The 17913-nt window shown below is 41.8% G+C and overlaps 2 protein-coding genes across 4 annotated transcripts in view; one reads left to right on the forward strand and one right to left on the reverse strand.

Annotated features, from left to right (window-relative positions):
- slc36a4 (solute carrier family 36 member 4) overlaps positions 1-17913 on the reverse strand; it is a 211642-nt gene that overhangs the window by 51788 nt on the left and 141941 nt on the right. Inside the window, exon 11 of one of the 3 annotated variants that reach the window (XM_080429497.1) lies at positions 12592-12656. The exons of the other annotated variants lie outside the window; for them this stretch is intronic. Coding sequence (XP_080285623.1) covers positions 12655-12656 — 2 coding nt within the window. The 3' untranslated portion in view covers positions 12592-12654. Of the gene's footprint in view, positions 1-12591; positions 12657-17913 lie in introns of those variants that run through there. 3 annotated transcript variants of the gene reach the window in all.
- On the forward strand, positions 8556-9650 carry LOC308085140 (nuclear factor 7, brain-like; the record flags this gene model as incomplete). The annotated part of the gene is made up of 1 exon (XM_080428225.1): positions 8556-9650. One exon carries the CDS (start codon positions 8556-8558, stop codon positions 9648-9650), a length of 1095 nt encoding a protein of 364 aa, XP_080284351.1.

The raw sequence follows: 17913 nt of genomic DNA on the forward strand, positions 1-17913 counted from the left end.
GGGCTTATGGGATGATATTACGGGATGTTTTAAGATTGATATTATGGGATGTTTTTACATTGAGATAACTCAATGTAATACCAGCACACACTCAAATAGAGTAGTACCGCACCGCCTGAATACCAGCACACACTCCAGCACACACTCAAGTAGAGTGGTAACGTCTGGATACCAGCACACGCTCAAATAGAGTAGTGCAGTTACTCATCAATGCACCGCTTACTTCACAATGGGTGTGATTTTTTTCCTATATCAACGAATCGACAAAACAATTCTAATAGATTTTTTATAATCTACTAATTCAATTATTCTGATTAACCACTTAAGCCCCATTTCATACTTCGTCGTACAACAGTATCTTGCAAAAACTACAAGATACTATTTTTCCCCCCAAAATTGATTACTTGAATAAAATTGGATTTTTTTAATAATGGAACTCATTATGCCCCTTATGTCTAAAGACTAATTTATGCTCTGTCGCGGAAGGTGTCGCACAGCGGAAATAGCAGACCTACAAGCTCACGACGCGATGTAAGCTCCAGGAGAAACCACTGAAGGAGGAAACAGAGTCCGAATTCCCTCACCAGGACAAGCCATAAAACAAGGGCTGTACAGTACGAGATGATCCTCCGCTCACCTTTATTGAGACTGATGGGCATGTCAGTGTGGGAGGAAGTCAACCACTCTAGATCATCACAAGGAGAGGTGGCAAAGGAGAGCTGGTGTCATGGGCTGCTTGCCGGTGACTTCATGGATTTAACAATAATAATTTAGATGTATTTTAAATGTATAAAACAAGAGATGGGGTTTCTGGCACAACTTCGCCTACTTCCAAGTAAAAGGTAAAAACACTTACAGTATTATCATAGAGAACAACTTGATAGGGAACCTGATGAAGGCCAAAACATGTTGGTTTAACAATAAAACTGTTCCATGTAAGTATTGCTTGAACCTCTTTAAATATATAAAACTTGACAGTATGCAGGCAGATTGAGGGTTTATGGATTTATGATTTATATAGTGAAGTAGGTTCTACAGTATAGAGCCTACGTCACCTGGCTGATGCTGAACCATTTTATTATTAACATTGACGTGAGGTTTCAGCTGTTTCCATAACACATGCCAACACCGTTCAGAAAGCTTGTATACTCTGGACTGTGAACACATCAAATGATCAAAGCAATATTGAAGACAAGCTATAGACAGAGCAAGTGAAAATGAAAACTTGGCACTTGGCGAATAATAACATCAAAATTGCATTCCAGAGAGAAAACAATAAAGCTATTTAACGGCAGAATTTTAATAGCCCTTGAAATCAATACAGCACCACAGAACTACTATAGCCACTCGTCTTGCAGCCAAACAACTTTCAGAGTTGTGTCATGATTGAGTGCACATTTGATGCAGTGTCATACAGTAGTTAAGTTACTGAAGTGGGCTGTGTTTCTAGCCTATCGTTGCTGTTGGGTGGAAACCTTGTATGTCCAAAGAACCTGTGTTCCAATGGATCCAATGTAGCTATTATTTATTCATTATGTATTGTTAATACATTTCATTGGTTCAATAATAAAACCCACAGAAACGTAACCACTTTCACTCTTTCCTTTTTAAAATAGAGAAAATAGTAGATCTGCAAGCCCACAATGCATCGTGAATGCATTGAAATGTGAGCTTGTAGATCGACTATTTTCGTAAAGTTTGTAAAATATGGTATATGGAGATACAAGGTTTCTGCCCGACAGCAACGTTAAATAGCCTATGAGGAAAGGTTAATACTGTATAACTAGTTAATACTGTATAACACTTGTAATGACACAATGTGTTGATGTGCTAATCACAAGTAAAGCTGAATACATCAATGGTCAAAATGAAGATTGGCAAAGAAGAATTATAACAAATCAGATTTCTACAGTGAATTATAACATTTCTCACAATGTTCCTCAACACAACTGATGGGTTAGCAACAGTGGAATCGGTACAGCTGCCACTAAAGCAGAGGTCTTCAACAGGGGGTCCGCGACCCCTAGGGGGTCCGTGGAGGTACTGCAGGGGGTCCGCGAAATTATAAAACATTTTTTATATATCTTTTATTTTTTCAAAATTTTCCATTTGTCTTTTAATATTTATGTTTAAAATAAATCATGATTCTGTCCATTTTGAATAGCTTCTATACATGATTATTGTGCAATTGACATATTGTTGATAGTATTGACATTGGTTCTCAGTTAATAAGGTATGTTTATTAATGGCATTGGTACTGACACCCTACTCACTGTACCTTGTACATGTTTTTTTTTTTTTAAGCATGAATATATTAATCTGTATTATTGTAATAGCTTAGTATTGAATGCACAATAACATGGTCTGTTTATACATATGAAACACAATTTTATACATAATTATACAATATATGTTGTAGCCCCCCCCCCACCCTACGAGGTAGGGCAGTGTTAATCAACTGGTGGCCCGCGGGCCAAATCCGGCCCCAGCGGAGCTTTCTTGTGGTCCCTGGAACATATTCCATGTTCCAATGTAAAATTAAATGCAAAGAATTTTTACTAGATGGTTGGTTGTACAGGATGAACATTTTCGTATGAATGAAAGGTTTTTTCATTACTTTTGAGCACCTGGGTAATAAGAGCACAAGCTCATATGATGTGTTTGAAGTGGATGAAGATGGAGAAGATGGAAGCTGGACAAAGTCCACACAAAACTAACGCATACACGCTAATGGATGCATAAGGAGAATCATTTCTTTGCTTCTCCATCTTCATCCACTTCAAACACATCATAAGAGCGTGTGCTCTTATCACCTGGGTGCTCAAAACGAATGAAAAAAACGTTCATTAATACGAGAGGCTTCTATGCCAGGGACCCGTGGCACCAGGCAGGCACACTGAAATATCTACTTCCTATTTTCAAAATCTATCAAAATCTTAGCCTGTGCACTAAGAACTGACACAGAAATGTTCCTATCAAACATCAAAATGCATGAATGCAGTATTAAGCAGGCCCTAATAAGTTACCATAATGGACATAGTGTGTCCATTATTTTGTCCTATCGGACCTATAGCACACAACAAACGGTTTTGTTATCACGGTCTTGTGGCCCCTGACTTCAAGTCATTTTACAATTGTGGCCCCCTGCCTAATCTAGTTGAATATCCCTAAGGTAGGGGGTCCCTGCTCCATCTCCCCATCAGTTTTGCGGTCCGTGGCCTGAAAACGTTGAAGACCCCTGCACTAAAGGACAAAAAAAGATGGGCCTAATGATAGTTGAAATTGATCTCCAAATAAAGGGGTAGAGGGATGTAATATTTGTTTGCTGGATATGGCTGTGATAGGTGGAAAACATGAGTATTTATTGTGCCAGTTTACCGCCCTCAAGCTAGAGGCCAAAGTTTGTTAACCACATGTATACTGGCATCCCTGTACCCACCCTTATTGGAGACGCAATTATAGGCAAAACTTCTCAAAAAGACAAGGCTTATATGTTTAATTGAAAGTACGTGTAAAAAAAAAAAATGTATTAACATATTAGAAATAAACATGACTAAACTAAACTAAATTATTGACAATGACTCGGTAGATTGAACCCTAACATACTGAAATTGAGTATGTGAAATGAGTGTGTGAATTCTGTGACTTTTATGTGCAATCTCATAACAGCCAGTAAACATGATATCCACTGGTTAAATGCATGTACCCATAGTTTCCCATGTATCCCTCTTTTCATCCAGTATCTGACTTTACAGTCATACGTTGCTGTAGGCTGTACACAGACACATTAACTCATTCACTGCCTGAATTATTTCTGGCCGCGTTTGCCCACTGCCAGAGATTTTTCATTGAAAAAAAAAAAGTACTCAGGAGCCGAGATACAGAATTTTTAAGTTTTAAGTTAACAAGGAAGTGGATAGGAGTCTAGATCTTCGAGAAATTATATCTCCTTGGTCTTTGGGTCAAAAAAAAAAAAAAAAAAAAAAAAAGTTCTTGGCAGAATTGGTAATTGGAAATAATTACGTTTTTTACGTTCTAGGCAGGGAATGAGTTAATGCTGACCTAAGAATATTCACCTTTTTGCCACAAGAATTGTGCAACGACTTTTTGCTAACGAAAAAATGCAGCTGGTATCATACAGTATGTAGCCTCGGGAACCCATGCATTTTTTGTTTGTTTCATACAGTATGTAACAACTGTTTACAAATGATGTTCAAGAGTTAAATATTTACAATGGTCTGTATTTAATTTCCCAGTTTCTTCTTTATCTCTGCAGAAAGACAGTCGGTGTGTGTGTGTGTGTGTGTGTGTGTGTGTGTGTGTGTGTGTGTGTAGCTATGCCAGAGAGGATCTCTATTTCCTACAGCCCTCTAATTAGCCAATTCATCAGGCTAATTACTGTCTTAATTGGACCCCACGACCTCATGTCTCATAAGCCTGGAAATGATTAAATGACTTCCCTCTGGAGAAGGAATGTAAGGTGTAGAAATGTGGACTGTGGACAAAATAACAAAAACTAGAACTGTATTTTGTGTTATTTTGATTGTTTTACAAAAAAGAACGAAAATCAAGTCCTTAGTTTTAGTCTGTGTCAGTAAATACACTAGAGGTTCGGGCCACACATCTAGAGTTCAGACCGCTACACGGCTCTCACACCTCCGTTATCCGGATCCGACCGATATGTCTGAGTCATAGTGTCGGGGGCTTTGTCAGAGTACCCCATGTACCCGTCTGTCTGTGTCATTTTTGTGCCTATATATATATGGAGATCTCTGTATCTGTCTGTCTACCTGTGTCCCTTTTATGCTGGACAACCACATATCCGAACAACACGGCGGTGGGCATCACACCCCCTCGAGTCCTTGCAGATGCGCGCACCAAGTTTGAAGTCGGTCGGTCCGATATGTGCACATGACCATATATGTGCATAGCGGTCGGATCTGTGGCTCTGGACAACCGGATCTCCATATATGCCTATATATGGGCATATCTGGTTTGTTTATGGTAATGTCTGAGTCATAGTGACATGCCTATTGTATACGGGCGTACCGGGTTTGTTTATAGTTATGTCTGAGTCAGAGTGACGTCAGAGGTCCGCCGGCCTTAAGCCAATTCTAATATAGGATAGGGTGAGCCAAATATTTTGGGTGGATATGAAATCTTGTGTTCCAATATTTTTTGCTGTGGCAGTTTTTAGCCCTATCGTCGAAAATCTTAAAAAATTGTGAAAATACCTATTTACAAGCTCACAACACGTCGCAATGCAACACTAAAACTAATAAATACTAAAGAAAAAGAACCTTGGACTGAAGCGGTGGGTGGGGTGATCAAATAGAGTCGGCTGTATAAGTGAATTACCAACGCTTGTGCCATTACACCTGTCCAAACAGAATATTGAAAACAATGTCTTCTTGGAAAGGTTGTTTAAAGTTAGCAGCATACAGCATAAAGCAGAACTCTGGAGGCTGTACAAAAGCTAGCTACTGTGATACATTGAAGATTGAGAAAATATATTGTTGAAAACTAATAAAAAAAACAACCCTGAGGCTGACCTCAAAGCTGACTCTCACTAAAGCCTACATCTATTTCATCTCCTGGCTTTGATATACTGTACTTTTACATAATATTCAGTATGATAGAGCCTTTTCAATCTATCTTCAAGTCTAGTGCTACTTTCCACTCTCTAAGAGGGATTTGGCAGGATTGTGAAGGTGTTGTGTGAAGCTCTGCTTTACAAACTGACATGGCCGGCCTTGTTAAAAAAGGCGAGGCACATCTCAATATCAACAATACAGATAAAGAAGGAAAAACAGAGCGCAAGACCTGTGGTAATGTACCTGTGGTAATGTTTTAGTTTTTTTGCCCACCACAACTCCGGACTACCTGGTGATAACTCCCTGGTGGTTCGACGTTGCACAGCTCCATGGCCTTTTTGTTGGGGACTGAAATGCAATCATGTTTGACACAAGGCCAGAAGGAGTGCACACACTGAGAGGAGAGGTCGCCATCAGCTGGGGTTTGAACTGAGCAGATGAGGCACAGGAAACTGCATGTCTGTTCAAATCTCTGGCATACATAGACGGGAGAGGAGGGGGGGATAGGTGCCCTAAAATAGCCTTCGCTGCTGCTGGCTCTGACTCTGTTGTTACTGAGTCCTTTTCACTTTTTATGTAGTTTCCCGTAAATGAATGCCTTGATTGAGTGTACTACAGTGTCCCAAAAAAATAGCCTACAGTATCTACAAGCCCAAAACACTTGAGCTTGTAGATCTTTTTTCAAGTTTTGGACATATGCGGTTTCCACCCGACAGCAATGATATACAGTACGTGGCTTACAGAGGGGCGCTTGAGAGGTTAGGTATGCCAAATCAAAGATGCGCACGTAAAATAACTTGAAGTATGCAGACGGTGAGCTTGTGAGTCTCTTAGGGCCAACGAGCGAAAGTATTCATGCGAGCTCCTCAGCATGGAGATTACGTTTGCTTTAGGCTGGGCAAGCTTAGCAACAGTGGAGAGAACGCAGAAATGGGATATCAGGAACATACATTCTAGTGGTTATACAGCCCTAACAAAACTATATCTAGATAGAGGATAGAGTGACTTCACTCATTCAAATGTAGGCTACTTGAGCAGTATATAATTCCCTAACAAAGTCAACCTCTCATCACTTCCATCCCTTAACTCTTTGGAATATTCTCTGTGACCTCCATCCTCACGGAGGTCGCCTCATTACACGCACAGGATTGTCGTAGTAGAGGGGAAAAAAACATCTGCACGGGGTAATCCATTGCACAGCTGCGGCCGTTTGAAAGCAGCTTGTTTCTGCCGTAAAGCAAGCGGAACGGAGATGTAGCGATTTCCCCATGGGAAATAAACAGGAAGTAAATTAGCTTTTATTTTTGTTTAAATGACTTCAATTCCGGGTCTGTCTTCAGGCAGTGAAAGCATCATTCATACGGTTGATAACAGCACCAACTGGTGGAAAACCACTGAAAACACAAAATGTCGTCTTTCTCGTCGACGGCAGGCTAAGCCTTAGCAGAATCCGACAAGAAGTCTTGTCGGTGGCAGGCAAAGAGTTAAGATATTCGATGCCAGATTAAAATGCAAGATTTCGCTACTACGTCTGCAAACTTCCCATGCAAACTGCTAGCCTAGCTACTTAGCTACTCTGCCAAGACTCCGTCTGATCAGCACAGCCCCTCTACCTGTGCTCGTTTGAGCACTGGTAGAGGGCCTATTTCAACCAATAAGATTGCTTGGTCGGACCTACCCGTTTTCATTTCACCACGTCTACGTTTGTATTTATTACTATCACATTGATGTTTTAATACGCATCTGTGTGTCATTTTTAGATATCTTTGAATATTCAAAAATAGCAGATATACAAGCTCATAGCGCGGCACCGCGCTATGAGCTTGTAGATCTGCTATTATATATATTTTTAAAGCGAACATTTGTAAAATATTTAATTCCAGGAACACCTGAACCCCCAGAACCCCCAGAAGCAAAGATTTGAGTTACAACTGTCCGCCAGAGAAAATATATTTTTTTTAAATATTTCATGATTTCATGATTTTGCAAAAATAGCAGATCTACAAGCTCATAGCGCGGCACTCGGTGCAAAACCGGAGATTCCCGGTTTTGGCACTCAATGTGTGATATTCCATAGGGGAAAAAAAGACAAATTTAGCTACTACGTCTGCAAACTTCCCATGCAAACCGCTAGCCTAGCCACTTAGTCGGCTCTGCTCTGCCAAGACTCTGTCTGATCAGCACAGCTGATTTTTATATTTTGATTAATTTAATTTGAGAACGGCTAGGTGTGCTGTCATGCTCGTTTGAGAACAGGTAGAGAGCCTATTTCAACCACGTCTAAGTTCCTATTTATTAATATCACGTTGATGTTTTAATATCAATGTTATATTATCAATAACATCTTAGTATTTGACCAATTATTTGGTCCCACAGGTTTGGAATCGCTGCACTAAACTGAAGAGTATGATTTTTTTTTTTTAATAAAGTCAGATGCTCAATCCCGTCGCTCCACCAAATCACTGATACATATTTGGATGTCAATATGATATCATATTGATGATGTCAAAGTTGCCATCATCAATATGATATCATATTGATGATGTCAGAGTTGCCTCCATATTGCCTCCATATTAACACAGAAAGCAAAACAGTTAGAACTTGGATTTAACAAGACCCAGGTGGAAGTAAACTTAAGGGAGCATTCTTGAGGAGGCAGAGTTAAATAAACTTTTTTGTTACCACCGCGCTCTCACTGCTCTTGCGATATCCTGGATGAGGCAGTGTTACCACGACTGACTTTCCTGTCTTGAAGCTTCATTCAGAGACTAAATGGCTTTATATTTGTCTTTTACCGAAGAGGATTTCTCCTGTCCTGTGTGTCATGACATATTTAAAGAACCTGTTCTTCTGTCGTGTAGCCACAGCTTCTGTAAAGCCTGTCTGCAGGAATGGCTGGAAAGGAAGGAGCAGGAATGGCTGGAAAGGAAGGAAATAAAGAAGTGTCCAGTTTGTAGTAAAATGGCTTCAATGGATGATCCTCCCTGTGTTCTGGTGCTGAAGAACCTGTGTGAGACCTTTTTAGAGGAGAAACACAGGAAAATAGATCACGAGGAGGAAGTCCCTGAATCACTGAAGCTCTTACAGGGGAAACTGAAGATCTTTAATAGAGTTAAAAAAAACTGTGACCAAGCAGCAGAACACATTAAGATCCAGGCCCAGAACACAGAGAGGCAGATGAAGGAACAGTTTAAGAAGCTTCATCAGTTTCTACAACAGGAAGAGGAGGCTAGGATCACTGCACTGAGGGAAGAAGAGCAGCAGAAGAGTCAGTTGATGAAGGAGAAGATTGAGGGTCTGAACAGAGATATATCAACTCTTTCAAACACAATCAGAGCCATAGAGGAGGAGCTGAGAGCTGAACACATCTTATCTTTGCAGAACTACAAGGCCAAAGTGGAAAGAGTTCAGCTCACACTGCAGGACCCACAGATGGACTCAGCAGCACTGATAGATGAGGTCAAACACCTGGGCAACCTGACCTTCAGAGTCTGGGACAAGATGAAGGACATTGTCTCTTACACTCCTGTGATTCTGGACCCCATCACTGCTCGTGCCGGACTGTTCCTGTCTGATGATCTGACCAGTGTGAGATGCGGAGAGGAACAGAAGCTTCCGAACAACCCAGAGAGGTTTGACTACTACTACGCTGTCCTGGGTTCTGAGGGCTTTAACTCAGGGACTCACAGCTGGGATGTTGAGGTTGGAGAAAATAGACGCTGGTGTGTAGGTGTGGTGTCAGGTTCTTTTCAGAGGAAGGGAGACGACAGAGGAGGCAACGCGGGTCAATACTGGGCACTAATCTCACATGATGGTGAATACAGAGCACTCTCCAGACCAGAGGATATCCATGGTCTCTCAGTGAATCAGAAACCCTGGAGGATCAGAGTCCAACTGGACTGGAACAGAGGAAAGCTGTCCTTCTCTGATCCTGATACTAACACACACCTACACACCTTCACACACACTTTCACTGACACACTCTTTCCATCTGTTTATAATGTTGATGATAGTGTCCCTCTGAAGATGTTACCAAGGGAGATCAGTGTTAACTAGACGCGTCGCAATTCTGGGAAATTGCAAAGTGTGGTTGCGCCGACGCCGGTCGCGGCCGCCGGGACTTGAGGAATACGCTTGGAGGAATACCGTCGGAGGCCGCGCGACGTGCCATTCGAATTTGGTGATGATTGGATCCTGCGTTCATGATACATGGCGTTTTGATTTTAAGAAATAGGCCCCTCCCACTAAATAAATAGGCCCCTCCCACAAATGTAGCGGGCCAATGACATCGTCCTGTAACTCCTGAGATCACCTGCTTTTCATTTTGAGAGGAGTGATCCCCCCAAAAATCATGTTTTTGCATCAAACGGTTACGTTTTGTGCATTTGTGGCGCCCCCTGTGGATCAAAGTGGAAATGCTTTTGGAGATTCGTTGAGTAAACCACCCTCGACATTTGAATCAAATTTGGGATTGACCGGACGTTTTGTTCGTGATTTTTGGCCTTTTTGGTAAAACGGGCCCCTCCTACTAACTTCGGAAGCCATTTACGGACGAACGGTACGGACTATCAAAATTATGTTTCACTCCAGATTATCGCATGGGTCCAGAGATCATGTGTACTGATTTTTGTGAAATTTGGAGAAAATATGTGGGAGGAGGAGCTAAAAGTGTGTTTTGAAGAAAATTCAAAATGGCGGAAAATCTATCCTGACGCAAATGGGCGTGGCCTATATGGGGAGTTGCGTCATGACCCAAGGAATCTAGGGGGGAAAAGATTTTTATTCTAGGACCTACGGTTCAAAAGTTATAGGCCAAAAACGTAAAGTGGGCTGTTATAGCGCCACCATGAGGCCGACTGGTGTAATGTGTTTTTTAAATAATTTCGGACTAAATCATGAACCTCCCCACCAAATCTTGTAACTCTAGCTCTTACGGTTTTTGAGAAAAAAATACTTGAATTTGAGTTTTTTCACTTTTCCATCAAAGTGGATGGGGACATTTAATGCACTAATAAATCAATATCAATTAAACTATGTAACCAATCTCTTAGCAAAGTACAAGCGCACGATTCCCGGTGAGGCCGGTCATTTTGACATATGGCACTAAATTGGGAAAAATAAACTGTGGGAGGAGTAGCAGCCTGAAATAAAGTTTATCTAGAATAAAGTCAGTAGAGTACTATAGTCTGGTTGCCCATTCGGGCAACCACACTAACTAGAAAAAGTGCTCCTCAGAGCACAGGTCTCCGCCAGGTCAGGTAGGTTATTGTGGCCTCCTGGCGGCGCTATAATAGGCCAATGTGAAAAGGGTGCCATTTCTTCTTAGGCCTTTAACGGTGTGAGGGCCACGTAGCGGCCCGAACTCTAGATGTGAGGGCCACGTAGTGGCCCGAACCTCTAGAAAAAAAACATTTAAGCAATATTATACGGCTCGGCCTCGTTCCTGACTGTCTTGCCAATAATCACGTTAACGCACACCCTCTCATGTAATATTGTGATTATATAACAGTTACCATCAAAATAAAACATATACAAATGTTTTCATATTGTGGGGCATTTCGCTATAACAACCTTTATGCGAGTGTTATCTCTGTTATAGTCCAGTCAGCGCTCGACAACTTTCCCCAAACTGAACACATAGAGAAACAAAACTTAACTGTTAGCTCAATCTCATTGTAATTAAGATATTAGATAGGGGAAAAAAATGCCGAATTTAGCTACTACGTCTGCAGACTTCCCATGCAAAATGCTAGCCTAGCCACTTAACCGGCTCTGCTCTGCCAAGACTCTGTCTGATTCGCATAGCTGATTTTTATATTTTGATTTTAGTCAATATGATATCATATTGATGATGTCAGAGTTGCCATACAGATGCCAGCGCACAGAAAGCAAAACAGTTAGAACTTGGATTTAACAAGACCCAGGTGGAAGTAAACTTAAGGGAGCATTCTTGAGGAGGCAGAGTTAAATAAACTTTTTTGTTACCACTGCGCTCTCACTGCTCTTGCGATATCCTGGATGAGGCAGTGTTACCACGACTGACTTTCCTGTCTTGAAGCTTCATTCAGAGACTAAATGGCTTTATATTTGTCTTTTACCGAAGAGGATTTCTCCTGTCCTGTGTGTCATGACATATTTAAAGAACCTGTTCTCCTGTCATGTAGCCACAGCTTCTGTAAAGCCTGTCTGCAGGAATGGCTGGAAAGGAAGGAGCAGGGATGGCTGGAAACGGAGGAAATAAAGAGGTGTCCAGTTTGTAGTAAATTGGCTTCAATGGATGATCCACACTGTGTTCTGGTCCTGAAGAACCTGTGTGAGACCTTTTTAGAGGAGAAACACAGGAAAATAGATCACGAGGAGGAAGTCCCTGAATCACTGAAGCTCTTACAGGGGAAACTGAAGATCTTTAATAGAGTTAAAAAAAACTGTGACCAAGCAGCAGAACACATTAAGATCCAGGCCCAGAACACAGAGAGGCAGATGAAGGAACAGTTTAAGAAGCTTCATCAGTTTCTACAACAGGAAGAGGAGGCTAGGATCACTGCACTGAGGGAAGAAGAGCAGCAGAAGAGTCAGTTGATGAAGGAGAAGATTGAGGGTCTGAACAGAGATATAACAACTCTTTCAAACACAATCAGAGCCATAGAGGAGGAGCTGAGAGCTGAACACATCTTATCTTTGCAGAACTACAAGGCCAAAGTGGAAAGAGTTCAGCTCACACTGCAGGACCCACAGATGGACTCAGCAGCACTGATAGATGAGGTCAAACACCTGGGCAACCTGACCTTCAGTCAGGTTCAGTCAGAGTCTGGGACAAGATGAAGGACATTGTCTCTTACACTCCTGTGATTCTGGACCCCATCACTGCTCGTGCCGGACTGTTCCTGTCTGATGATCTGACCAGTGTGAGATGCGGAGAGGAACAGAAGCTTCCGAACAACCCAGAGAGGTTTGACTACTACTACGCTGTCCTGGGTTCTGAGGGCTTTAACTCAGGGACTCACAGATGGGATGTTGAGGTTGGAGAAAATAGACGCTGGTGTGTAGGTATGGCGGCAGGTTCTTTTCAGAGGAAGGGATACAGGGGAGACGACAGAGGAGGCAGCGCGGGTCAATACTGGGCACTAAACTCACATGATGGTGAATACGCAGCAGTCTCCAGTACAGGGAATAATATCCTTGTTCTCTCAGGGAAGCAGAAACCCTGGAGGATCAGAGTCCAACTGGACTGGAACAGAGGAAAGCTGTCCTTCTCTGATCCTGATACTAACACACACCTACACACCTTCACACACACTTTCACTGACACACTCATTCCATTTGTTTATAATGTTGATGATAGTGTCCCTCTGAAGATGTTACCAAGGGAGATCAGTGTTAACTGATTGCGTCGCAATTCAGGGCAATTGCAAAGTGTGGTTGCGCCGACGCCGGTTGTGGGCTGCGGCCGCCGGGACTCGAGGAATACGCTGGGAGGAATACTGTCGGAGGCTGCGCCAATTACATTGTCACGTCTCTCATGAGATCACTTGCGTTTCATTTTGAGAGGATCGATCCACCCCGAAATAATGTTTTTGCATCAAACGGTTACATTTTGCGCATTTGTGGCGCCCCCCTATGGATCAAAGTGGAAATGCTTTTGGGGATCCGTTGAGTAAACCACCTTTGACATGCGATTCAAATTTGGGATTGACTGGAGGTTTCGTTTGTGATTTTTGGCCTTTTTTGTAAAACGGGCCCCTCCCGCTAACTTTGGAAGCCATTTAAGGACGAACCGTAAGGACTATCAAAATTCAGCTTGGAGATGTTTATCGCATGGGTCCAGAGATCATGTGTACCGATTTTTGTGAAATTTTGACAAAATATGTGGGAGGAGGAGCTAAACGTGTGTTTTGAAGAAAATTCAAAATGGCGGAAAATCTATCCAGACGGAAATGGGCGTGGCCTACATGGGAAACGAAATTTTTATTTTACGACCAACGGTTCAAGAGTTATAGGCCAAAAGGTAAAGTGGGCTGTTATAGCGCCACCATGTGGCCAACTGGTGTGATTTTTTTTTCTATAATTTTGCAATAAACTATTAACCTCCCCTCCAAGTCATGTAACTGTAGCCCTTATGGTTTCCGAGAAAAAAATACTTGAATGGGAGTTTTTGCAATTCCCATTAAAGTGGATGGGGAAATTTAATGCACTAATAAATCAATATAAAAAAATCTATCCAGACGCAAATGGGCGTGGCCTATATGGGGAGTTGCGTAATGACCTAAGGAATCCAGGGGAAAAAAGATTTTGATTTTACGACCTAAGGTTCAAGAGTTATAGGCCAAAAGGTAAAGTGGGCTGTTATAGCGCCACCATGAGGCCGAATGGTGTAATATTTGTTTCAATAATTTGGCAATAAACTATGAACCTCCCCTCCAAATCTGGTAACTCTAGCTCTTACGGTTTCTGAGAAAAAAATACTTGAATTTGAGTTTTTTCACTTTTCCATTAAAGTGGATGGGGAAATTTAATGCACTAATAAATCAATATCAATAAAACTATGCAACCAATCTCTTAGCAAAGTACTAGCAGTCTATTCCCGATGAAGCCGGTCATTTTGACATATGGCACGAAATTGGGAAAAATAAACTTTGGGAGGAGTAGCGAATAAGAAAAAAGTTTATCTAGAAAGTCGGTAGAGTACTATAGTCTGGTTGCCCATTCGGGCAACCAACTAGAAAAAGTGCTCCTCAGAGCACAGGTCTCCGCCAGGTCAGGTAGGTTATTGTGGCCTCCTGGCGGCGATATAATAGGCTAATGTGAAAAGGGTGCCATTTCTTCTTAGGCCTTTAACAACCCATTAACTGCCAGAGGTATTTTCATATTTTTTTAGCCAGTGCCAGAGTTTTTCATTGAAAACAAAAAAGTACTCAGGAGCCGAGATACAGAATTTTTAAGTTTTAAGTTAACAAGGAAGTGGATAGGAGTCTAGATCTTCGAAAAATCATATCTCCTTGGTCGTTGGGTCAAATTGGAAAAAAAAAATATTAGTTTTTAGTTCACGTAGATCTAAGCGATTGGCACGTGGCGGCTTTAAATAGGTTCGTGTAGATCTACGTGATTGGCAGTGAATCAGTTAACGGTGTGAGGGCCATGTAGCGGCCCGAACTCTAGATGTGAGGGCCACGTAGCGGCCCGAACCTCTAGAAAAACGCATTTAATATGCAGGTTGAGCCCTCAGACCTTCACAGGGGTTGACACGAACGCTTGCCCGGTCGGGCAGGTGAAGTTTGCTATCGGGTTGCCCGAACAGACAGGTGCGCATTTTTAGTGGGGATCCAACGAGATATCTGTCTTTAGACATTTGAACGTGGCCAGAGCGCTCCGTCTCCCCTCTCCCTCTGTCCAAAGTCCATTTATTTATTTATGTCCACATAAAGGAGAATACATAACACACACACACACACACACACACTGAACCTGCGACGTGAGCTCCGGCGAAAACACCTAATCTACAAGCTCACAACGGCTGCATGCATCCCACCCGTGATATGTCACATGTGCTGCGGTTCCCTACTTGTCCCTAACCGACGTGTGGAAATACAAGAATGCAGCAAGCAGCTTGTAAAGCCTTCCTTTTGTCAGTATCAGTTCAAAACAGTAGTGCCAGCCCAGTACCTCCGTTTGTTTATTGAACGGTCAAAGCTTAGCTTAGCACGTGTCAAGTCAGACGAACGTAAACCCTTGACTTCCAGTCGGTGGACTTCAAAATAAGAGCAGTTTGTCAAGTAATGAGAAAGTAAGTGTCTTCAGGTCTGTGGAATGTAATATAAGAGCACCGTTGGCCTATAATGTGCTGTTTTCACTGTTGCTACACTTAACAATATAAAATAAAAAGTGTGAACTGTGAACCCATAGTCATATTCATAGCTATTTAGTAGATATTTGGCATAAATATTGAGGTATGGCTTTTTTTTCTCCGTGCAGCCCCAGAATTCGTAAGTAGAAAGTAAAAAATTACTGTTAAATTGAACGGAACAAATTTTGCTTAGCATTTTATAATGGATGATTTACTTTTCGGGAGAGTGGACAAGACCTGTGGGCAAGTAGAACATGACCTGTACTTGCCCGACGGGCAAGTGCCTCTGAGACCTTAGTGTCCACCCCTGCTTCATATCTATTTATGTGTTCTACCAATATGAGCTCTATTGAAACATTGTAATTCAAATCGTTCATTCAAAGTCATTAAATTGAAATGATCATTGTGCCAATTTATATTACATTTAGTGTCACTGCATGCAAGAATGATTCTAGAAGCTAGTACTGCATAAAGTTGTCTTATTACTTGGAGGAGAGTTGTGATGCTACATCTGCACCAAATAATGTGCATCAACATTTCAAAGATCATTTTTTCCTCTCCGACCATTTGTTCTGTTGGAGTGCCTCAGTAATTATAGAGTAAGAGGGACACGTTTTACATTAAACATGAGGGGGCTGTTTCTGTGGTGTGATTATCTGTGATTAACAACTTGTTTCCAAAAGAAAAATTTGTCAAAACCTTTTTTGCAATGAGAACAGCGGGTGGACGGGCTCCAGGGCAGACTGGACATCTTAAGTGTTTTGATGGCCTTCTTGCTATTGGGTTAAAGACTTGTTCAACATCAAGATTGAATTGATGACCAGGACAAAATTACATGGCTCAAGATGGTAATTACCAACATGCCATGTAAATGCAGTTTGTCTCTTTGCTCTGGTCTTAACCCCACCCCTCATCCTGTCCCCACACCCTAAATTGGAACATGTAGCTGTGGCTTCTTCAGTGGTGATAAGCAACACACCATTAACCAATGAGAATAATTTTCACCCACTCTGTTGCCATTCAAAGCTCACAAATGCAGGGTATTCCATTTACTTAAAGGAGCTACACCATTTTTTTTAACATCCACCGCCAAGGGCTAATCTCATAATGTACTCACCAGTGCCAAGGTGTTTTTGTTGTTTTTGTTGTTTTTTTCATGTCGCCATAGATCTTGTTAAAATCCTTAAGATTGAGCGCTACACGGTCTGTTTACATCCGCGAGATCTCCCTGTATCTCCCAGTGAAAACCACGTGTCAAACGGGGCATCCATGTTTGCGGATTACGTTAAACAGTGAAATGCGAGGAGAAAAAACTACAGGAAGAGAATTGAGTTTCAGTTTCGTCTGTAGAATGGGAGCGGGCGTGATCGTCAAAACCGGATCCCAAATAATTCTATTTCCTGTCATCAAACCGGAAACGGAAGTGGATCAAAAAAATTCCGAAAGTGCACCCGGACCGCGCATGCGCGAAAAGACCGCAGCCCGTAGGGCTACGGTCTCGGCGCTTAACAGTTGGATTTAACGGCCCGTAGGACTACGGTCTTGGCGGTTAATGTGTTAATATCATATGGTGTATGTCCCTCAAACCTTTTTCAAAAGGTTTGAGCCTAAATCATCACTCAGATATACTCATCCCAAGTCAATTGTGTCTGTTAATAAAAAAAAATATTTAAAAAAAATATTTAAAAAAAAAGAAAAAAAGAAAAAAATTCTGCATAAAAAGAAGCATCTAAGAAAAATACAAAATCGAAAAAAAAACACTTTGAACATTTTTGAACAATTCCACCAAGTGTTTGAGGTGCCTGTTTCACCCACTTCCGGGGGGCGGAGCCAAAATCAGAGCCCGAAGTATTTGTTCGTAGACCCCCACTTAGGGGGGGTAGAAAAAGTTTCGGAGCGATTCGGGCACTTTTCATTTAACATTGGGTTTGCCATCAATAATGTTTGTGACCTCATAAACATTTCTGGAAATCCATGAAATGAGAAGGAATGACTGAATTTAAAAAAAAAACATTTTTTGGGGTACAAGAGACACTGGGGACCCCAAAAAATACAAAAAAACAAGAAAAAAGTGATTTTCATGGTGTAGACCCTTTAAGTCTTTCCCTAATGTGGAATGAACTGTTTGCTGTGTGAAGATCTAGCCAGACACGCACAGGACACTGTGCAACTACTGCAAGAATGGAGACAGCGCAATAAACTGAGATTCTACATTCTCCACTCCACTTTTTATGGTTGCTCTTTCTTTATCCTCCTGTCCCTGCTCTCCACTGTGACTGTGTATATTTTGGTATTTTTTTAATGGAGAATGATGGCAATGGAAGGGATGCGGAAGATAGGTACTCCCTATAGGGGGATGGGGGGTTCCAAGTGGTGCGGTTGCCATCTCAGGCAGAGAGATATTGATGAATCCCCGGACAAGGGCACTTTGGATTTCTCCTCCAGTAAGCCTGCCTGTGCAGCGATGCGCTGACCTGT

This window comes from Gymnoscopelus braueri (assembly GCF_963280865.1).
Source record: "Gymnoscopelus braueri genome assembly, chromosome: 5".
NCBI lineage: Eukaryota > Metazoa > Chordata > Actinopteri > Myctophiformes > Myctophidae > Gymnoscopelus > Gymnoscopelus braueri.